Raw genomic sequence first — 22,238 nt, forward strand, 5'->3', positions numbered from 1 at the left:
CGGTGGATGTGGAACTCAGGGTGCTGTCTGCTCAGTCACTCTGTAAACCTAAAGCTGCGCTAAAAATTAAGTCTATTAGCCATTAAAAATAACTGTGAAATTCAACTTCCCATGTCCACAATGAAGTCGTAATAATGGTGGAGCCCGGGAACTGCAACAGAAACACGTGACTGAAAATATTTACTATCTGGACCTTCACAGAAACTGTTTGCAAAATCCTGCTGGGCATTTCATCACCCAGATTGAAGGGAGGGGAGCCCCCATCACGAGCTGTCCTGGGCTAATCAGTTCAGTTAAATCAGCCAGTTGGTAGGGTCACAAGCAGTACTAATTACATAAGCTGACTCTAAATTTAACTGCTCAGCTTCTAACAAACAAAACAAATCAATGAAGTACTTCCAGAAAAATAATCCACCGTCTACAGAGAAACACTAGCAGACAGAAGTATTCCACTCGAGTGCCTGCAAAATCCCTCCGACTTACTCAGCACCCGAGGAATCAGAATTACAATGTCCAACGAAGAGAAGGTTGGCGACGGCTTGAAGGGAAAGCCGGGAAAACATGGGAAGTGGGCACGTCCCGGGAGGGCAGTCACCGACTCCACGGCCTGAACGCTCCGTTAAAGAACGTGAAGACCAGGAGTCAGGGTCCGGGTGGGTCAGGAAGGCGCAGCCTGGGGATTGGAAGGCAAACACGGCGCGGTGCCCTCGGGAAGCGCCCCTTTGGAAGCGCCCTGAACAGTCAGCAGTTTACTACGGGAGAAACAGCCCTGACGACCTAAAGTGACTGGGGGTCTGGGTAAGAATCCGACCTGTAGAAACAGCTTCCGGAAGCGGTCTAGACCGTGACCACAGCACAGGCTGCGGAGGTGGGCAAGCCTGAGTCTGGTCCTGCCTCTGCCACCCACGGGCTCCGAGACCAAGCGTCCCTTCCCTCTCAGCCTCCGTTTACTCAGCTGTGGAATAACAGAACCTCGCTGGACTGCTGGGAGGATTAAACACAGGACCGCACTGAGTTCAACAGGGTGCCTCACAGGAATGCCAGATGGCGCCTGCTCCTATTTCTGCTGTGTCCGGCCTGATGAAATACTCTTGGATCCACAGTCTGAAGTTCTTCCAGCAACTCCTAGAAAGTCTACCCAAGGGTCAAAACAAATCCTAATGGTATATAATTTAAAAGAAGTTCTGCCTCTGGAAAACCCAGTGAGGACCTTCAGCTCAATAAATGGAATTGAGCTCACACTCTTGCTACCGGGAACGGTGGTCCAAGGGGAAAGATGAAGACCCCTCTGGTTTACCCCTGAATTCCAAGCTGGGGGATGGTGCAGGCTCAGTAGCCCTTCCGGGACCTACACAATCCCAGATTCCCACGGAAGCCGGAGAGCAGTATCGGCATTAGGACTCGCGATCACAAGCTGGATTTGGTTCCTCCGCAATGACCACATACCCCCTCACCCCTCGCAGCCACAAAACCTAACAAACTCCCGGAACGAACTACACGTAACCAGGAAGCCCCGAGCTTTATCTGGGGAGCAGTGAAGGCTACACGGCCTGTGGGTCCACCCAGGTGAGCGCCCGTGGCCAGGAACGCGGGTCTCTGCTTCTCTGCTAAGACAAATGGACCTCAGCCCGGAGCCACAGTGGACGCTGCCAGACGAGCATCTACTGCACACTCATTCTCGTGCGCACACGCACACACATGCACAGGCACGCACACAAACACGTAGTGCACAGGTGTGAGAAGGGACAGGCACGCGCGCACACGTGCACACACCCACGCAGCACAAGGACAAAGACACACGTGCGTAGACGTGCAAACACACGAGCGCGCACATGTACACGGGAACTGCACACAGGCGAGCGGACGTACAGACGTACACAACACATACACATGTGGTACACAGGGTAGCACGGTTACACATACACACGTACGGACGTGCGCGCGCGTGGACACATGTAGCACACAGGTACGCGCCGGCACACATGCGCACGCGCAGAGACACGCGCACCCACTTCGCGGCAGTCACCCATCCCACACTCCGCCACAGCCCTCCGGCCCTATGCTGCCCGCGAACGACGCCGTCCTCGCCCCACAAAACCCCTGCCTGGCACGGCCCAGGGGCCACAGTGACCCCAACAGTCATTCCCATCAGGAGCCGGGCAGCGACAGGTCGGCCCCGCCCGCCGGACCCCCAGGACCACGGACGAGAGCCACGCGCGGCCTCGCTCCGGCAGACCGTCCCCACCTGTCACCGCCGCGGGCGGGGAGGGAGAAACCCAGCCTCCCGGCCCTTCCTCGGACCCCACTCACCCCAATCTTCATCCGGCCGCAAAGGGAGCCCCGGGCTGAAGGGCGACTCCATGGTGCGGACAACCCCGCCCGCGCCCCCAAACACGCGCTCCGGCCCCTGGAACTCAGTGACTGACTCCGGGACGGCGGCGACCAGCGGACAAAATGCTGCGCAACGCCGGCGCGACGGTGGCCGAGCGCGGACAAACCGCCTCCGTGCGCGAGGATCCCGTGCGAGTCCCAGCGAGAACGTCCCGATCGCGTCGACTCCGACCGCTCCCTTCCGAGCTGGCAGCACTTTCTGTCCCGCTGTTCGAGGGAAAAAGTGAGACACGTGGTAAATAGTGCGTCGCTGAACAAAAGCTATTGATGATATTAAAACAGAAAAGTAAATTCCCTCCCGTAATTCTGAGCACGCCGCCAGGGGGGTACTCGGAGGACCGGGCGACCCCTTCCTAAGTTACAGAAGTGTCTGACCGGCCTGCAGTACACCTGAAGCCAGTATAAAATAATTCCGATGTCCACTGAGACTGAAAAATTAGAAATAAACAAGGAAAAGTGATGTCACATTGCGAACACGCGGGCTGGTTCCCCGGAAACGCCCTTCTTAGGATCTCCCGGCCGCCCTGGAGGCAGGCAGCGAGTCGGGAACGCGGTTTCAAGGAACTCCCGGTCCACGTACGAGTCCTCCGCGGGGTCACGGGGTCGGCGTGAGAAAAAGGCGCCCCGCATGGAGCCCCGGGCCCGACCGCGAGAAGGAAGGACACGCGCAAACTAGCCAAGGGGACAGTCCCCACGCCCAGCACGGGCGGGCGACTCCCAGCGCGCCTCCACGACGAGGTGCATTCCCTACCTTTTCAGGACGGAAACTCGGTTTTGTGCAGAAAAAGAAATCAACTCCGACCCAACACTCAACTGAGTTTTATAAAACAGATTCGAGAACGCAACTTAACATGATTTGTTTTTAACGCGTGTTCAGCGGGCAAAGTTTAAAACACCCTACCTTAAGAACACGTATCCCTTACCGCCCAGCGCAGTCTTTCCCACGGTCAGAAAAAAAAAAAAAAAAAAAGTAAAAAACAAACCGCTTCCCAGAACCCTCCGCGCGCCCGGCGGGGCGGTTGCGGTGGATTGCGTCGTCCACAACCTGGAAACGGCCCGGGCCCCGCCCAGGGAGCCGGCCCTGGGGCCCCTTGCTGGACCGCGGTTCCTGTCCCCATCAGTTAACTGACCGGTTTTCCTTAGGGTGACGTTTATAACAATTTTATGCTCAACCAATTGCACGTCCAAAAATTGTCATGAAAACTAAAGTCAAACCAGCAAAAGTTTTCTATTCTGTATCCACCGAACACCTTACTTTTTTTTTTCACCTCAGTCTTTTTAAAATCACCGTGACTGAACTCTAGCAAGTTTTAATTTTTTTTATTTTTTGTTGTTCAAATACAGTTTTCTGTAATTTTTTAACTTTCAAAACTTTTCTTTTTTTCAAAAAGAGAAGATAATTATGAAACGAAGACTTGTGTACCTATCACCAAAGATGAACAAATATTAACACTCTATTTTCACTTTCCTAATGTAAGAAATTAAACACTAAACACTATGAAGTTGAACTCCGCTTTTCCTTCCATCCACATAGGCAACGTCTATTATGAATTTTATGGGAATCATTCAAGTTCATTTTTATTTTTTTATTTTATATGTTCAATATGTTTTTAGATACATATATTTAGTGTTGTTTGGGGGTTTTTAAGATTTACGAATATGTACTATACTGTATTTTTCACATCACTTTTCTCATTCAGCATCACTTTTGGATGATCTATCTGTGTGTAAACTGTTACATGGTATTTCCTTGAACATATATCACAATTTATACCTTCATTTCCCTGATGGACATATGAATTGTTCAATTTTTTACTGTTACACAAAATGTATTCCTGTCTGAGTCTCCTGGTGCACAGAAGCATGTGTAAGATCCATGCTGGGTCACAGAGTAGGAGTATTAATATTCGCCAAATTAAACCAGTTTACACCCTGGCTGGCAGTGATGAGTTCCCTTTGCTCCCACTCTCACCAACACTGGACAGTCAGACTTTTACTTGTGAAGGGGGCGTCGACGACTTACAATTTCCCAACAAGCAAAGTTGCGGCGCACCTTTCCATGCTGATTAAGCCTTACTTCCCCTTCTGAGAATTGCCCACCCTTCTTTTATAAAACTTGCTGTTGAACTTGCCTATCACATGTACCTCTTTGGACAGCTCACTCCCGCATCGAGCGTGCATGTGTGCAAGCCCCTTCCAGGCCGACACGAGTCTTTGTTTGCAGGGTTTTTGTCTTGTAGGTTTTCCTTTCTGTGCAGTCAACATTTATCCCTTTTTTTTTTTTTGCTTGAGATCTCTGCTATTTCTATCTTGCTAAAGAAATCCTTCCACTCCTGATGTCATTCATATTTTTTAAATATTTTTTTCACAATTTTAGGGTTTTTTACACATTTTTCTAATTTGGTTATTGCTGGGGTATAGTAAATTATTGGTTTTTATACAGTATTTTATATCCAAAAATCTTGCTGAATTATGTGATTCTAATATTGTCTGAAAATTTTCTAGGATTTCCTGTGTAGAGTAACTTGTATGCAAACACTAACATGATAAAATTTAGTTTGTGTAACATCGTGACCTTTTTCACAATTAACCTTCAATGTAGAAAATTGTAAACACACGAGACAAGAACCTGTCACTTGTCCCGTAGAATTGTCCACACTGTCACTCTGCTGATTGTGTCCTCATGGCAACTTGTTCCTGTAAACTGCTGGTTAAATCTAGAACTTCGATTAGATGGTCTTGCTTTTGTTACTTTTCTCTAAAATTTGCAAGAATACCTCCCAACATCCTATCAGGAGGCACATAATTTCTAATTATCTCACTTGTAGAGAAGTTAAGGTTTATCGGTCAGGCTTCTTCCTAATTAAGTCTGCAACTTTTTCTTCCTATTCCTTTGCAACGGCCAGGACCGCCTACTACAGAATTGAAGATCCCGGCAACAGTAAGCCTCTTTTTACCTGGTCCCGACTTCAACATGAGAATTTTAAGTTTTCCCATTAAATGAGACTTCTTTTCTGGATGAAAAATTGAAAATGAAAGCAGTCGGAACCCTGCAAATATGGGTGGGGTGTCCAACTAGTGGATTTATAACCAGTTTAAAAACTGCATTTCATCAGTTGTACTAGATTTTACGCTTTCAGTGAGACATCTTTAAGATAGGTGTCACCCTCAACGGTGAACCCAAGCATAGAACATAGAGGTTAGAAGCTCAAATGTGGGAGTAAGCCAAATCTTGGTTCTAATACAGGTTCAACCATCTGCTAGCGATGTAACTTTGAGGAAGTGACTTACTCTTAAGCTTCAATTTCCCCCGTAAAATGGGAATAACAGGATTGATTTCAAAGGGTTGTTGTGAGGATTAAATTGGATGACACTCGGTAAGTGCTTAGTGCAGTGGCTGGCACGTGGTAAGTGTTCAATACAGGGCAGCCGTTTTTAAGGAAAAAGTGTTGCATGCTGCCAGCCAGGCATTATCCCAAATCCTCCACGGGCACTGTACCACAAAACTCCTCCTAACAGATGCGGCCACCAGCAGCATCTTCATTCTGCACGAGAAAGAATTAAGGCTCATGCAAGTGAAACAGCCCTGCAAGAAGAGACCCTCGGTTTTCACAAGAACTGCGTGCTCGCTTGCAGGAGGAGCCGGAATTATTGGAGCCCACGGCCTGACTTCTGCATCAGTGCTGTTTCCCCCACCCAGCCTCTGAAATGGGTCATGCCGCTGCTCCCAACAAATGTGGAACCCCAAGCGCTCTGAAGCTGATCTCCTAAATACTAAAAAAAGAAACAGTTCCAATGGCTTTTGTTTTTAGAACAAAGGCGAAGGGGTTTTCTTTCTAACTACCCCCCAAAAGTTAACCATTAAAGGACTTTAAATCTGAAAATTCTGTTTGGTGTTTCACAAGACTTCCAAATTCTCATGAAGTTTTCCCCCAACTCATGCCTCACTAGCAAATACAAAATATCCTTCAAAACCATGTATTCTTTGTCCTGTATCTCCGGGTTAGACTACAGATTCCCAGAAGGCAGGGGTTTCTCTAGTCTGTTCACGTGTCACCCAGGGTAGTGCACACTTAGGTGGTCGGTAAACGCAGGGCGCAGCGAGAGTAACGCAGTGGTTGACAAATCATAGTGATACAAGAGCAAACCGCGCCTTGTGTACGCACGACTGTCAACCTACTTTCGCCCCAGCCGGTATTTACTGCACTGACCACTGTAAACTTAAATAAAATCCACGTATGTTCCTCTGTGCCGATGCTGGTGTGGGGCAGATCGGTGTTGACTCGAGCCACACGAAATCGCTGCAACACAACTACGTATTACCTACAGAGACGGCGATTTCATAGGGTTCCACCCGACTGGTTTTCAAAAGCTTTCTACAGGGCAGCATTATGAAGTGTATCGTGAAGACTAGGACAGAAACGGAGACATTTTTTCTCCTAAGATAAATTATCTGACGAGAGTTGCTGAAAGCTCCAGGCTGTATGTTGAGATCCCTCACCAATCATGTATCACAGTCCCACACAACCAAAAACACACTCAGCATTTAACAGGATCATTCTGTTTCTTGCATTTAAGATGCTGCCCATTTTGGTGTCTATTCACGTAAACACACTCACATGTGTAAATATGCAAAATGTCTTAAGAACATGGGCTCTATTTCTCTTTATTGCCTAAGTCTGATTTCACGTAAGTGTTCAAATATCTAATTTGGTCCAATTCTAACTATTTGTAATGAGTTAAAAAATTCCAATTTCCAGAAATCATGTTAACAAGGTAACCTGGACACATTACCTTCTAGTACTCTAACGTGTCAAAGCTTAAAAGATAACTGATTTGTAGCTATTCCACATTTATTTTGTCACTAGAAACACACCTAACATCATTAAGCAGATGACTTAACTAGGCGTCTTCGCGCAGGTAACTGAACTTCCTGAAGTGACAGAAAAGCCACAATGTAACAAGTGTTTCCCTCGGCTTTCCATCTACATTTCCAAAAAAACTCAGACATGCGGAGATTTACTGTCCCTTAAAAGAAAGAGAAATAAATGTCCAACTATGTCCCTACAAATCGGCTTTATGTTCCTAGGCATTAAAGTACATCTGGGCCCTGCCTGGCGCAGCTCAGTGGGTTGGGCATCATTCCCCAAAGAGAAAGCTCAGGGGTTCGATTCCCAGTCAGGGCACACGCCTGGGGTGTGGTCCTGGTCCCCACAAGGGACGCGTGCCAGGGAGGGACCTGTGCAAGAGGCAACCGATTGATGTTTCTCTCCCTCCCTCGCCCTCTCTAAAAATAAATAAAACAGAAAGTATCTGGATTATAGAAGATTTTAATATCAAATAAAGTATAATTTTGTGACCCAAAAGTTCTGACCTCCATATGAAGTATTCTACTTAAACACAGCGTCCAGTCACATCCCCCCGAACGCTGACGGTCCAAACACCAGACACTCTGTGTGAACGGCAAGAGGCAAGAAGCCCGCACGGACCGGACCGGCAAGCTCCTCTCCAGCCAGGAAGTGTCACAAGGTCACGCTTTTCTGGTCGGCAGTCCCAGGGCCGGCAGCACTTTCGCCTCGTCCACCCGGCTCTTATGGATTTGGAAGGCAGGCGTGATCCACCTACCACAGGAGCACTGCTCACCGTACCAGTTGAAAGACCCCAGCTTGGCACTGCATTTCGGGCACAGAAGCTGCAATCAAGTGAACGCGTTACTTCATTCATTTGCTTTTGGACAAAGCAATTCTCTCTGGCAACATAGGATATAAAAACAAGACGCAGCCTATACCTTCAAGAAGTCATGACCTCATCAATGAGATAAGACGGTACCGAGATTTACTACAACAGTCGTGTGAAGAAGCACGTTGTACCCTGGCAGGTTCTCGGAGGAGCTGACTAATCAGAGCGTGAGAGGTGAAACAGAAGGGTCCATGTATGTGGCACACGTGTTGGCCTTTAAACCAGCCTGCGATTGACGATTTCAAACCAAAACCATCATGGCTAAAGGGTAGGAAGTCATGTTAGGATTGGTATGTTCTATTCCTTGCTGATGTTAACGGTCCATACGTTAGTCCTCAGATTCCTACCTATTGAAAAAGAAACAAGCTGACACTCCAGTCAAGTAGATCAATCCAAAAATGCTTAACGAATTTGCTGTATTTTCTCCTAACGTATCTACAGCAAAACTCTAGTTAAAATATGGTTTAAAATGCAAGAAGCAACAAAACGCAGGCGACTCCATGAAGCTGGAAAATAAGGCGAGTCCTCACCTGTCCGTCCATCACTCCCAGCAGGGCGGGCTCCATCCACTGCACGGGCTCCACGAAATGCGACGTGCACGGGGCAGGGCTCCCCGAGACGCCCGCCAGAGCTGGTGCCGGTCTCTTGTGGGCGAAGGCCATGGGCCCACTTCCTTCCTTATGGTCCAAAATGCTAGAACTTCGAAATAAAGACCGCCTGCAACCCCCAAACAAACAAACAACGATGAAATGTGCAGTACTTCCGGAAGGGCAAAACAATCGACACTGATTGTGCTACTTTAATTTCCGATAGTCTCTACAAGGGACCTGACTGCTTTTGCTGCTGAGAATTCACGTTCTTGAAAGCAGATTTAAACTCAAAAGCTCTATAATATTCAGCTAAGCAAAGTCTCCCTACAGAGATTTAAGAAACTGAAGTTTTCGGTACTCTTCAGTTGCAGAGACAAGGTAAAATCTCTGAGAAATACAAAATATTTTACCTGCACTTCCTGCATTTGTAGAGAACCTCATCTCTCAGTCCTTGTGAAACCGTCGTTGGGTCGGCAGCAAAGAGCTCTTGAGGTAGGTTCTGCAGTTCTACACGACAATGAAAATGTGCCCATTGGTTGAAATCAACTCTCTGCGTTTTCAGACAAAATTCAATTAATGTCAAGTTGAGGCGACAAATGCTAACCTCAGAAATTAAAAAAAAACAACAAAAACAAAAAACCAGGCCTCCAGCTTTGAGAAAGCAGGATGAGCCAGGAGAGCCCTCAGGTTCTGGGCACTGGCTGCCTGTGCTCAAATCCCAGCCCACCACTCACAAGCCGCTGTGACCTTGAACAAGGTCCTGAAAGGAAATACTAGGGCCTGCCTCAAGGGATTGCTGGAAAATGAGATAATGCACCAGCTTCTAGAAAGGTCCCAGTACATACTAGCAATTCATACTAACCTGGATACTTCTCTGTAACCTTTTGTAAACGGTATTGCTTATAAATCGCACTGGAGATATCTACGTCGCACCCCATGGCCTGGTATAACTTCAGCTGCCACTCAAACCCCTCATTCATCCTGTAAAGACAAACACAGGTAAGTTTTCTTTAAGTAAATAAAAACATACAACAAAAGCAGAACAATTATGCCAACCAAAAGCTCACTTAGCCAAGGGTTGGATCGTCTGGAGGTTTTCGTAGGCTTGTTCAAAGGAGAGCTGCTCAGTCTTCATCAGAAACGCAGTCATTACAGCCACACTTCGACTGACTCCGGCATGACTTAACATAAAAATAGAAAACAGCAACAATTAGGGAGAAAAAAAAAAAGCAGTACCCTACTAATGGTAAATTTCAGATCCACGTGTCTGCTTCAAACCCTCTGCCTCTGAAATACTACCCATGTGCAAGAGAATTATTCCTTCATTTCCTTACTCCTTTTGAATTGTGAACCATGTGAGTGTATCAGATACCCAAATAGAATTACAGTAACTTTTAAAATCTCATAATGGCTGCGGAACATCTTCTGTGCTGCTGGCTTGAAGGGCCCCTGAGACCTGGGCTCGGGCTACCCTCCAGTCCTCGCCCGCTGTCTCGACTCGGCGAGTTCCAGCTGCTGTGGTTAAGCTGCAACCCGGCCCGACCCAGCCGCTGAGGGTCCCCAAACAGCCGTCGCGGCCGCCCCCTCTCCGCCCAGGGCACAGCTTGGGGACCCCGTGTGTCCTCGGCGATCGTTCTCTCCCGATTCCGCTGCACCAGCCCCCGCGCTCCGGACACACCGCATTCACTCTCCGGCTGGCGCGGGAGCCTCCGGCGCGCCCCCGCCCGCGTCGCCGTCACCTGCCGGGGCCACGTCCGCTGACGACCCTCCTCCCCTGCCCCGCCCCCCCAAAAAAAAAGCTGCAAAGTGAACCCACCGGCCGTGCGCGCACGGCTGAGCCCCCCACCCCGACCCCGCGAGCCCGCTCACCAGCGCACCAGCACCCCGCGGCCCTCGGCGCGCGCCTGGAGCACGAAGGCCACGCAGCGGTCCAGGCGGCTCAGCAGGTCGGTCCCGGGCTCGTCCAGCGCGGGCACAAAGAGCAGCTGCAGGTCCGGCGCCTGGAGGTCGGGCTCCTCCGCGTCCACCGTCAGCACGGCCGTGACGCCCGCCTCCCTCAGGCTGCCCGGCTCGGCCGCGGCCGCCGCCCCGCCCAGGTACAACCCCGGCCGCACCTGCAGCATCCCGGCCGCGTCCAACGCGGTGGCGCCCGGGCCGCGGCCGCGCCTGCCATAGAGGGGGCGGCTAGAGCGGCTAGAGCGGCCCCGCCGCCCGCACTGCGCAGCAGCGCCCTCGGAGGACCCGGCCGTGTGCGGCACTGCGGCCCCGGGGGAGCGCTGATTCCTCACGGACCCCAGACGGACCCCAACTTCGAGCTGAGAAGAAACCTCCCCAAACGCAAGGCTCCGCGGCCTTTTGGAGCTGGGACCCCCCGCCCTTTCCGCCGCAGCAACTCAAGGCGACTTTGAAACGATGGTCCCGCCGACGGAATCAGCGGCATCGTTTCAGGCATTTAAAGTAGAACGTTGCTCCCAATGCTTCTAAAGCCATTTGTTTGTAGTTCCTCTCCCATTATTCCTTTTTCCCCTTGTCGCCCAGTTTTTATTGGTGTGTGAATCTTTTTTGTTGTTGTTGCTGTCTACTGTTCTATATTTTAAGGTATTAATCCCGTGTCTTTTCAAGAAAGATGGGGCCACAGCCAGAGGGAAACCTGGACTTAAGGGATGTTTCCTGTTCTCCCCGCTCACCGCCCCCCACCCCACAGGAAAGACTTGAACCTTTTTTAAAAGTACAGGGAAAACCAGGACAGAGGGAGAAGCCACAGACACAGGGCACCGGAGATGAATTGGGGGGTGCAGGTGCAAGGTGGCAAGAAGTTAAAGGAGCTAGCTCTCTTGTGATGGCTTTTATTTTCTGGGTGAAGAATCCAGTTCACACACTGAAGGTGAGGACAGAGGTTTGAGAAGAACGGCCAGTTTGGGGGGGATGCCTGAAAAGGTTGGAGAATATACGTGGAAGCTGACCTGTGGGATTGTCACGGGCCAGGGTCCTGGACGGGGTGGGTCTGCCTGGCAGGGTCTGCAGTGGGTTCCTGTGGGAAAGAATGGGAGACAGGAGTCCAGGTGATTCTGAGAGCACGTCTATTAAAGCTGGGGACGGTGAGAGGCAAGATCACAGCAGCAGGAGTGAGCCACGTTGGCCTGCGTGGGCTCAGGAGATAAGTTACCCCTGAGACAAAAGGAGGGCCCTCGGGGACGGGCCCAGGGGGTGGGCCCGGGACAAGCTGCACTGCCCACTGCTCCCCTGGCTGCAAGTCTTGTGGAAACCTTTAGAGTCAGGAGAAAGAAAGCAAAAGTCCATGCCTGGGAAAGGGGGTGCAGGTAGGCTCAAGAGAGAGCCCACACCGGGTCCTTTGTCTCCAGGGTCCTATCTGCTTTCTGGAGATGGGACTTGCAGGGGAGGCCTCAGGGAGGGTCTCTACAGACTATTCAACGGCTGTCCAGGTGTGTTCTTCAGTGTGCCGACGCAGCAGAATGCGCGTGCAGGGAGTGTGGGGTCATTCTCGGCCAGGCACACTGCCTCGCGTGCGTCTTGGGTTTGTCTGGCTCTGACTGGTTTGTCGTTTGTTTGTCATTTACTCCCCTGACCCCCCACCCCGTGCTGGGGTCTGGCGGGCACTGATGGGACTAACGAGGCCTCTGTTCTCTCTCCCTGCCCGGGGCGGTTGGAGCTCCTCGCTCTCCGGCTGGGGAGGAGAGGTCTCAACCGTCTGCTCCCAAGCATCCTTGGTCTGAGAAGATAAGATCTTGCAATTTATTATCGGGCGGCGAATTGCTGGACCTTGTTTAACTACTGTGCCTCAGTTTCCCTCATTCCACTTGCCCAGGAATTTCCTGCTTTCCGTCCTGCCTCAGCAGGCAGCCTGTCAGCGTCCAGGTCACGGAGACAAAAGGCTTCTGTGCAGCAAGGGGTGGACCCAGCAGGCCCAGTGGCTGAAGCTCTGCACATTCCAGAAAGCCTGTTTTCTGCAAGACCGGCCTGACCGGCTCCGGGAGATGACCCTGGGGCCTGATAAGGTGTGTGCAGGTCAGACCCCCAGGGGCTGCAGGCCGGGTAGTGACGAGGTTGGGCCTGCCTCTGTGACTGTCCCCCAGGGAAGGCCCTGAACCCCAGGCTTGAGTGAGCTTCCTGTTTGGCAAAATAAAAAAAAAAATACTGAAAGATATTTCCCAAACTGCCCAGTGGTTATTTCTGGGTGCTGGCATGTGGGAGACCTGCTTCAGGATTTGTACGACTTCTCTGTGTAGTTTTTATTTCTTTCAACCGGTATTATTAAAATGGTTTACTGTCAGCAATTACAGATGTTTACATTCTGGAAGAAGGAGGGAGGGAAGCTGTTAAGGGTTCAGGTCCCGAACATTTTGTGAAGGATCCTGAGCTTTCCCTCAGCTTTATTGGTTTTCTGCTCGAAGTGAGCTGTACTTCCTCAGCTCCCTCAAATGACCGTAAGCTCCTTCAAGGATGGAAGTAGGCACATATGTGAATTGTTAATCATCAATCACCCACGGAGCCTGGAGAAATATCGGAAACTGGGCGCATAAAAATGCCTTCCTTGGAGGCTGAAGTGTCTTTTGCAGTTTCTGTATTTGTACTATTGGCCACTAGGTGGCACCATTTCTCCTCCGAGAAGACCAAAGAGAGGGACTCCACCCCCAAAACCCTGAAATTTATTTATAAAAAATTGTGTATTCTTCTTACATAGTTCAACTTCAGTCACCTTCAAAGTACGCTGCATTTGACGCAATACACCTGTCGAGACGTTTTTTCCACAGCTCAAAACCGGTTTTGAACTCATCGATTTCAGTGCTTTTCAGTGCTTCTGCCGTTTCCACTTTGGCAAAACATTTCCCTCTGAGGACTTTTTTCATTGTGGGAAACAAACGAAAGTGGCTGGGGCCGAGATTGGGTGAGTAGGGAGGGTGGGGCACGGGGTCGTGCTGTTGTGGGTGGAAAACTGCTGAACACTCAGCGCGGTGCGGGCAGGTGCGCCTGTAGATCACCCATCGTGAAGTGGGCAAAGGCGTTGAAAGAGTCTTCAAAAAAAATTCACTGAAGCCAAACACAGCCTCTCACAACAACGCCAGCTGGTGCACAGACACAGTTGGGTTCCCAGAACCCTTACCAGGTGGGGGAAGCCTGTAGGACAAGGGGCCCGCCCTACAGAAGATAATCCTGGGTTTGGGGGGGACGCCTCTTGTGTTTTCAGCACCTCCCTTGAAAAGGGGGGAAATGAATGTGGGAGCCTGTAAGAAGAGCAGGTTAGGCCCAGGGAAGGAAACGCCATGCTCAGAGAGGGCGCAGGGCTCCTTCCTGTCGGGAGAGGACATGGACTCTGTCCTTGGGTGAGCACACCTCACACGCACCTCCATTTTACCGCGGCACACCTGCGAGCTTGATAAACCCAGAGTAAGTAAAAAAATTTTAAAGTTGCTAGGAGATCGCCCGGTATGTGGTGGCTTGCGTGTGGAGAAAACACCCATTTTATTCGACATGGCCTGAACATCTCCCCGACTCCCCCCCCCTTTGGCCATAGTCACATGTATGATTTTCATCTTTCAAAACATGTGCTGGGAAACAAGCAGGGAAATTTCCCTTCCCTGGTCCCCTCACCTCCCCATCATAGCCCCAGCTTCCTCTTTCTGTCCCCAGCCTGCGGTCCAGACCCGCCCATACCCACTGAGTCATCGGGGAATGTTTGGGGGTGAAGCTCCTGGACACTCAGGAAGAAGCACATGAAGCATGCTCTGAGGCCTCCAAATAAAAAAGATATAAGTGAGTGATAACACCATAATTCTGTCATTTCGTCTGTGCTTGTGAATAGTGGCGAGCTCAGATTTGTCTCCAGGGCCACCGTCTGAAGCCAGAGGAAAGCTCCGTCTGAGTGCAGAGCTGCGTCTGGCTCCAGCACCTCCTGACCTGTGGCCACGTGCCTTCAGAACAGTGTGTGACTTCTCTCAGCACCAGCTCCTTCCACTGCAAAACAGGAGTACGTGCGGCCACTTGGCAGAGTCCTAAAGAGGATCTGCTCGTCCTGTTGATACCATTGCAGTCTACCTGCAGATCGAGATGAGACAAGGAGCTGGAGAACCTGGGGAGCGGGAGCGTGTTCGCTTCACGAGGAAGCTCCGGCCTCGCGCCCTCGGGGGGTCTAGCACCCACTGTGCTCCGCCAAGGGGGTGAACACTCGTCCCTCCCCCACTTCTGGGACCGGACTCTTGGGGGGCACAGGAGTCAGTCTAACTAGGTGGTGGGCCTGTCAAGGCCTGCGAACGTTTGGGAAGTTGAGTTGATCGGACCCACACTCACATGAAGCATTTGCCTGTTCTCTCTGTGGCCACGGGGGCTCCACACATGAGTTCTGGGGGCGGGAGGGACCCTAAATATGGCAGCGCAGCCATGGGTGGCAGCAGGAAACACACGCTAAGCTGGCCGGAGGCTGGGCTGGACTGGACTTTACTACCGAGCAGAAATTCTGGGTACTGGCCTTTGCCTGGCCCTACTCAAGACAAGGTTGGCCTTTCTCCACAGTGAGACCGACGGAGATGGGACGGTGGGAAGTCAGGAGGGGAAGCCCCTTCGTGGCACATCATCACCAAACCACCCACCTTCCCACGTGGGTCTCAGGAAATCCTTTTCCTTCAGACCCCACAAGAACCTCCACTATCACCAAAAACGCTGTTGGGGGAGAAAGACATCTCAGGCTGAACCCCTGCTCCCAAGGCAGCTCAGAGGGGACAGAGCAGAGGCCGAGCCAGGAGTGGGAGGGATGCTGCCTGGACACTGCAGAGCAGAGAGCAGCTGCTGGGCCTGGGCAGCCCAGGAATCCGATGCTGATGACGTCAAGGGGGAGCCAACCCTGACCACCCACACTGCCGCCACCAAGTCCCTAAGTCCAGTTACTGGTTTAGCACCCGTGCCCTCGTGGAGATGTGCCCTCCTTCCCTAGAAGGGTACTTACTGCCGAGATTCTGAGGGAGTAGCCTCAGCTCCCCAAACACGGGGACCAGAGGGGACAGGAGGGACTTGACGCACATTTGCTCTGCAGGGACAGCATGGTCCACTGACTCGACGAGTCCCCCAACCGACCCCCAACCGACATTTGCAAAGTCATCCCGTTGTGAGACACACGGGCGGGAACTGGCTGTGACACGGGAGCTGTGCTCTCGGTTCCTTTTTGACTCAAGGAGAAGCTGGTCAGTAGTCAGATGAGTGGAGCAAGGCGACCACAGCTGCGCCCGAGTCTGTGCCCGGGGCTGCAGGTCTGTGCGCAGCAGGGACCTGCCCCTCCACTCGTCCCCAGGCACAGAGAAGGCGGGCAGTGGTCACGCTGTCCCTCCCCGCCTTTGTCCCACCCTCGAAGCTCTTTGCTGCCTGAACTCAGTCCCGGGAGCTGTAGCAGAAAGAGCTCTGACTCACGCGGGCAAGCCCCGGACTCAGGTTTTGGATCAGCTGTGCGGGAGCTGTGTGACCTGACCAGGCTCTGCTCGGCCAGCGGTGCCTGCTCTGGCATTCGCTGTGGGACTTTAAAACCATCAAAATCAGAAACCCTGTAAACCTGTGGTCAGCGCACAGAACATTTCCAAGTCCTTCATGAAGCTGCTCTTCGCCCTTCTCACCACCAAATACACCGTGTCTTCTGAGGGTTTCGCCTTTGCTCTCGCCTCTTCCAAGAAGTGTGTCTTTGTTCACTCCTACCAGTAATTCACGCGTCCCCCACCCCAAGACTGAAAATAGAGATGGGCCGGCCACTTACCAGCATTTGAGTTGGCAGAAGGAAACTTCCCCAAAAAGAGGAAAAAGTGGCGTTGAATACTCAATGGAAGTGTTTTTAGATGGTCCCAAAGCGATACAGTTTTCAAGATTAGTTAGCCACCCCCTCCCCTCGATTATTTTTATCTAAATGTATTAGTTTTTGCTCAGCTCTGGAGACACCACACGAACAGGGTGAAGGTCAAGTGTCCATTTGTCTGCTGACAGAGCAAACAAAATGTTGGGACTCGGACAAAAAAAAAGACTATATTTTGGCAGGAGGAAGCCAGTGGCATTTGAGCTGGTCTTTCCCACAGTGAAGGAGAGGAAGGGGTGAGGGCTGGAAGGGTGGTGGGGAGGCCAAGTGATGGCGCAGCCACAGACAGGAGGCCACCACACGAGACACTTTCACTAAACATGCCTCACATGTCCAGCAAAAGTGACAACTGGTCTAACAAAAGCGACTTCACAAGCCCTCCTGGGACATGTGTTCCATCGAGCTGGCCACGTCCAGTCCCAACAGCAGCCTCACAGAGTCGCAGCCCCTGGGAGAGCAGTGGCCCAGCGCGCCCCCAGGGGCCTCATGCCCCCACAGCCCCTTTCTCGGAGGGTCTCCTAGTCCCTGAGTGGGGCCACCTGGTTCCAAGTGGATGAGCCCGGCTGCTCCTACACCTCCAGGCTCTCGAACCAGTAAGGTTGCCTCCAGCCCACAGCGATATTCCAGGGCCCGTAACTGCAGGGGTGGCTTGTCAGCACCTCTAAAAACAAGCAGCTTTATTAACTATGTATCAACCGCAGGGCGACTTCGGTTAATCCTGCCTTGCGTATTTGAAATTTCCATAGAGAGTGGATCTTAAAACTTCTCAGCACAAGAAAAAAATTGTATGTTAACTAGACTTAGTGTGGCCATCTGACAACAGACACAAATACGGAATCATTACACTGTACACGTGAAATAAATACAATGTTACATGTCAATTGTAAGGATGCAGCTGCCCCAGCAGGGGGCAGCAGAAGCTCAGGAAGAGTAGTCGGGTCCTGCTGGCCAGTTCTCTGTGGGAGGAAGGACTAGACAGGCCGGTTAGGGCAACACGCTGAATATTACTTCCCCAGGACAATCCCCTGTGGACGAGGGACCACCTATGGGGTATTAGAGCAGCTGAGTTACATCGGTACGTGGTGAAGCACTTGTCCCCAAGAGGTAAGAAATGGACCATTGGCTGTCGAGAGAGATGTCTGGTGAGATAGAGCTGTCACCCACATTTCTTTCATCTGTTTTACTCAACTTTTTCTTTTGAGTCATTTGGATTAGGGCACAGAACACAAGTGTACCTAATTTGCATGTGTCACAACTGAGAGGGACTACACTGGGTCCAAAAATTGTCTTACATTAAGCTAGCAAAGACAAATTTTTTAAAAAAGAAAAAGATTCCACACCTTGATCTCCCCCTGACCCAGAAAAAAAACTGTAACCGTAAGTTGGAGGTGAGGACCGGTCTCTCGGTGGGTTTTCAGGCAGCACGCCCCCGGCACCGGCTCCCAGGAAAGCGGCACCCACTAGGCCACACGGAAAACTCCACGCCCCGTGGAGTCCTGTTTCCACCCTCCACCGGCCACGGCCTCAGCCAGTCTCGGGCCTTCCACCTCCTGACCTCTACCGCTGACAGTCGGACGTGGTCTCTAGGTCACCAGCAGCGGTGACACTCTAGGACTTGCCCTCTACTGTCTGGGGCTGGTGGACGCCCCCGGCAGCCTCTCATCACCCCCTTCTCACCCCCCACCTACTGCAGCAGCTAACGCATTCCTACTCCATGCCGCTGGGTGCCTGGTGTTCCGTGGTTCTGGCCACTCTGAAGCCCGGCACAGCACACGGGGGTGATGGTGACTGTCCTTTGGCAGCCTCTGTGGCTTCTGGAAACCAGGCTGAGGGGGTTTTCTGAGCAGCACTAGCCGAGGTCGCCAGGGCCAGGCTCCGGCTCCGGCTCTGGGAGGCTGGTTTCCACTGCTACATTGGACTGCCCGGTCGGGTCATCAGTGTCAAGCAGACCTGTCCCCTCACCCAGAGACAGCCTGGTCCTCCTCACCCAGCTGAGGTCCTGACTTCGGGGAGGAGTTCAATCTCTCTCTGTCTCTGTCTCTCTCCCCCTCTCCCCCCACCATCTTCCCCTCTTATTTGCATCTGTTTCCTTTGCTCCCCACCTAAGCGGGGGGGGGGGGGGGGGGGGGGGGGGGGGGGGGGGCACTAGGTGAGGGAACAGCAAGGTCTCACTTGGCTGAGCAGCTTTCCACCCTCTGAGCCAGGCAGGTGGCGGGGCCAGCTCTCCCTGATGGGCACTGGTGTGGACCTGGGGGCTGTGTCCTCTGGGACTGCTGTCCTCTGTCCCACCCTCAGGGTGGACACATCTCTTCCAGGGGTCCACTGCACCTCCTTCCTCAGCTCCAGATTCACCTCTGGCTTCTCGGTGCCTTAGTCTACCTGCCCAGGTGGCCTTGCTGGGTGGGACCCGAGACAGGCACGGGCCAGCTCTGCCTTTCATGAGCCACAAATACGCACACACCTGGCTGATCCCAGGACCTTCTGGGCTCAGGTTGACCCCACACCGGCCCCTCTATCCCATGGCCTCAGCGCCCTTCAACTCCCCCAGGTGTGAGTCAGGCCCCTTGCCTGTGTCCCAGGGACACGTCTCAGCCCCCCTCTCCCACATTTGGCACCTCCCCTAGGTCCACTAGGACGGGGACTGTGATGGGGACTCTTTTGTGACAAAGAAACCTCCTCTCAGACCCTCCCTCCTGTCTGTGCCATGACCTTCTTACCTCCTTGTTGTGACTTCAGAGCTCAACGCCAGCCTTCCTCCTCCAGCCCCCCCCAGTTTCCTGTGTGAACGCTGCCCCTGACGGCCTCGCATCTCTGTTCTGTCGTGAAATATCGCCTTTGACATCCTGTCACAAGCACAGTTGCCTAACTGTGAAAAAGCAAAATAAAACCCTGCCCTCCTGCCTCTGGGGAGCAGCAGTCCCCGCGGGCCCCACACCTCAAACCCAGCACGGACCTTCTGGAGACGAGGAGCCAGGGCGGACAGGGATCTCAAAAGGAGAACAGTCAAAAACACTGGGGGGAAAAGCAGTTGGAAGTGAACTCTGTCTTTCGGGATAACTAGATGTGTCCCAAGCAGTGTCTTCACACGTCTAAGGGGTCGGCAAGAGCGCCAGGAACTAGGTGTGTTCCAGTAAACCTGGGAGGCCCAGGGAACAAACGTTATAACGAAATCATTTTGCTCATTCTGTGTCAGGGAGGACTTCCAGTGGCCAGAGCCGCCCAGAAATTTCTAGAGACAACAGGGACACTTGTCATCTGTGGGCAGAGGTGGGGTGGGGTGGATCGGACACATTTAGCAATGTTCCAGAGCAAGCGAGCTCCACCTAAGTGCAAAGTCAGCGTCAAATCGGCAACAATGTAATTATCACGGCTTCTAAGAAACTTGTGAGAGTCGCTGCTTACTAGCCCTTCAGAGGAAAGAGGATGTTGCAGTGGGCGGGGGACACTTGGACACTGATAAGCCTGAGTGGAGAAGTGATTCGAAAAAGTCCAAATGGCAGTGAGGAAGCTTTGGGAAGACCTTACCCAGCTGACTTCTTGTATATTTTCCTTTTTATGCATCTGTAAGGCTGAGTTAGGAGTTTTAAAAATTCTATTTCTAACTAAGCCGGAAGGGTTACGGAAGGGTAAGTCTACCCATCTATTATCAAGAACAGAAAGAAAAAGAACAAGCCCTGGCTGGTGTGGCTCAGTGGATTGAGTACCAGCCTGTGAACGGAAAGGTCGCTTGTTTGATTCCCAGTCAGGGCACAGGCCTGGATTGCAGGCCAGGTCTTCGAGAGGCAACTGATCTGATCGATGTTTCTTCCCATCTCTTTCTCCCTCCCTTCCCCTCTCTCTAAAAATAAATATATATATATATATATTTTTTTTTTAAACCGGACATCAATCATGGAGATTAATGGTCTTTGCAGGTGTCGTGGCCGCTGATAAACCAACACGGGAGAACTGTAGTACATGTTCCACGTCGTTCCTGGATCTTCTGTGGAGAACTGCGGTCATCGGGCTTACAATAAGGGCTCCACTTGGACAAAACCCGCGTTTAATACGGAAGGGCGGTCTGGAGCGCATTTCGCTGCGGTAACTGGGGGCCAGAGAGGCAGGAGTTTGGAAGGATGGGTTAGCCTTGCAACAGGGGCACTGAGCCGGAAGTGCGCCGCCCGCTGGCCGCGGCTTCACGCCAGGTTGCAATGCCATCGGGATCCAGTGGGGGGCACTCAGCAGTGCGTAAAGCGCCAAGAGGTTCCCTGGGTGTGTAATGAAGAACTAAAAGCGGGCAGGGCCAGGTAGCTCGGTTGGTTAGAACATAGATCCGAGGTCAGGGCACGTGCAAGGACCAAACCGATGAATGCTTAAATAAGTGAACAACAAATCTCTCTCTCTCTCTCCCTCTCTCTCTCTCTCTCTCCCCCTCTCGTAAGTAAATAGGACTGAAAGTGATGCTCTTATCCCGGAAGAGGGGCGGGAGGATAAGACAAGCTCTCTCGCAGGGAATGTGCACGTTGTCAAGCCTCTTTGATGGTATCTAGCAGTTTACCCCACAGACATGCTCAAATGCGTGCATACGGATGGAGACGTAAGGGCGGACGTGTGGGAACACTCTCCGCAGCACAATTTCGGCCTGGAAACATTTAGGAACGTCCATGGGTCCGTCCATAGGGACTGGCAAGCGTCATCTTGCCCCTCCTCTGTGCTTCCAAGCTTAAACCCTTAATAATGGAAGGCTCTGCTTTCTGCACACAAAGAAGCTTGAGCTCTGGAGGCCCGTGTGGCCCCCAGAGAGGGTGAGGTCCCGCGGCGAGGATGCGGCTGGAGTGCCAGGCGGAGAGCATGCGGCAGGGCACAGGGTGGATGGGCTCTGGGAGCCACGAGAGCATCGTGGGCTTTCCCCTACAGGACCGATTCAAGCCCCTAGAGAAAATCCACTGTAGATCCGAAAGAGCTCCTACGCACAGGGCAGAGTCGAGACAGGAAACCGAGGTTAGCGGAGCAAGGGAGGAAGGCTGGCACCAGGTGGGACTCACCAGGCCCTTTTCTGCTCTCCGATGGAAGATGCAGGCTCCTTGCCTGCTTTCTGGTACGGACGCCCTCAGATTTAGGGTCTGAGACACGGAGCTGATCAGAGAACCAGACAGAGGCAGCTTCCTCCCAGCCCCTCCACCCCCAGCCTCTGGCTGCCTTCCTTGCTGCTTGGGAATGAGCCTGAGACCCACCTGGCCTGCTTAGCCTCCCACTTCCTAAGCACAGTTCTAACTGGAGACAGGTGACGGCAGGGAAGGACATTTGACTGGTCGACTAGCTCTCTTGGGGGGGGGGGGTCTAGTCCACTTGTTTGCTGTCTTACAAAATAGCCAACCGATTCTTTTTTTATGACTCGAAATCCTCTGATTGCTAAGCCTCTTGGCACTAATGCTACCCCCTTCCTGTGCTGATGGGGGTGGCCAGAGCCTGGGGGCAAGGGGAAAAGAGTCGGGAGGAAGGCGTAGAGCGGGCTTGGCCAGGCTGGGCTCGCTGGGAGCAGGGCTCTCAGAAGTGAGAAGAACTCTCACAGGGAAGCTGGGAAGCAGAGCCACCAACCCCTGGTCACCCAGAACCCAGACCTGGGCCCCAGGGGCCTGGGCCGGCCTTCTCAGCGATAAGCCTGTGCCTACTGAGACCCACTCATTTGATTC

At 52.1% G+C, this 22,238-nt stretch overlaps 2 protein-coding genes across 4 annotated transcripts in view; both read right to left on the bottom strand.

Annotated features, from left to right (window-relative positions):
* The window catches only part of ATF6 (activating transcription factor 6), an 85,825-nt gene extending 82,421 nt beyond the window's left edge, over positions 1-3,404 (bottom strand). The window contains exons 1-2 of one of the 2 annotated variants that reach the window (XM_053914428.2): positions 3,293-3,404; positions 2,311-2,598 (exon numbers count right to left, since the gene is read on the bottom strand). In XM_053914428.2, the coding sequence (XP_053770403.1) occupies positions 2,311-2,362 (52 nt within the window). In that variant the 5' untranslated portion in view covers positions 2,363-2,598; positions 3,293-3,404. Of the gene's footprint in view, positions 1-2,310; positions 2,599-3,142; positions 3,166-3,292 lie in introns of those variants that run through there. The other variant, XM_053914430.2, reaches the window with a different exon arrangement.
* A 4,305-nt stretch (positions 3,405-7,709) lies between these two features.
* On the bottom strand, positions 7,710-10,885 carry DUSP12 (dual specificity phosphatase 12). Of its 2 annotated transcripts, none has more exons than XM_053916225.2 (6): positions 10,590-10,885; positions 9,788-9,901; positions 9,583-9,701; positions 9,131-9,227; positions 8,661-8,847; positions 7,710-8,083 (listed from the first exon to the last, which is right to left on the bottom strand). In XM_053916225.2, the coding sequence occupies exons 1-6, from the start codon at positions 10,841-10,843 to the stop codon at positions 7,922-7,924; spliced, it is 933 nt and encodes a 310-aa protein (XP_053772200.1). In that variant the 5' UTR covers positions 10,844-10,885; the 3' UTR covers positions 7,710-7,921. The 2 variants fall into 2 exon arrangements, with proteins under 2 accessions (XP_053772200.1, XP_053772201.1); XM_053916226.2 differs by lacking the exon at positions 7,710-8,083 and adding an exon at positions 8,090-8,477.
* Between the last annotated feature and the right edge of the window lie 11,353 nt (positions 10,886-22,238).

This window comes from Desmodus rotundus, chromosome 12 (genome assembly GCF_022682495.2).
Source record: "Desmodus rotundus isolate HL8 chromosome 12, HLdesRot8A.1, whole genome shotgun sequence".
Classification (NCBI taxonomy): Eukaryota; Metazoa; Chordata; class Mammalia; order Chiroptera; family Phyllostomidae; genus Desmodus; species Desmodus rotundus.

Coding starts and splice junctions, on each gene's coding strand:
- DUSP12 (XM_053916225.2), bottom strand. CDS start 10,843: ATGCTGCAGGTGCGGCCGGGGTTGTACCTGGGCGGGGCGGCGGCCGCG. Junction 9,902..10,589: donor CGCGGGGTGCTGGTGCGCTG/GTGAGCGGGCTC, acceptor TTTTATGTTAAG/TCATGCCGGAGTCAGTCGAA. Junction 8,848..9,130: donor TACAAATGCAGGAAGTGCAG/GTAAAATATTTT, acceptor TGGGGGTTGCAG/GCGGTCTTTATTTCGAAGTT.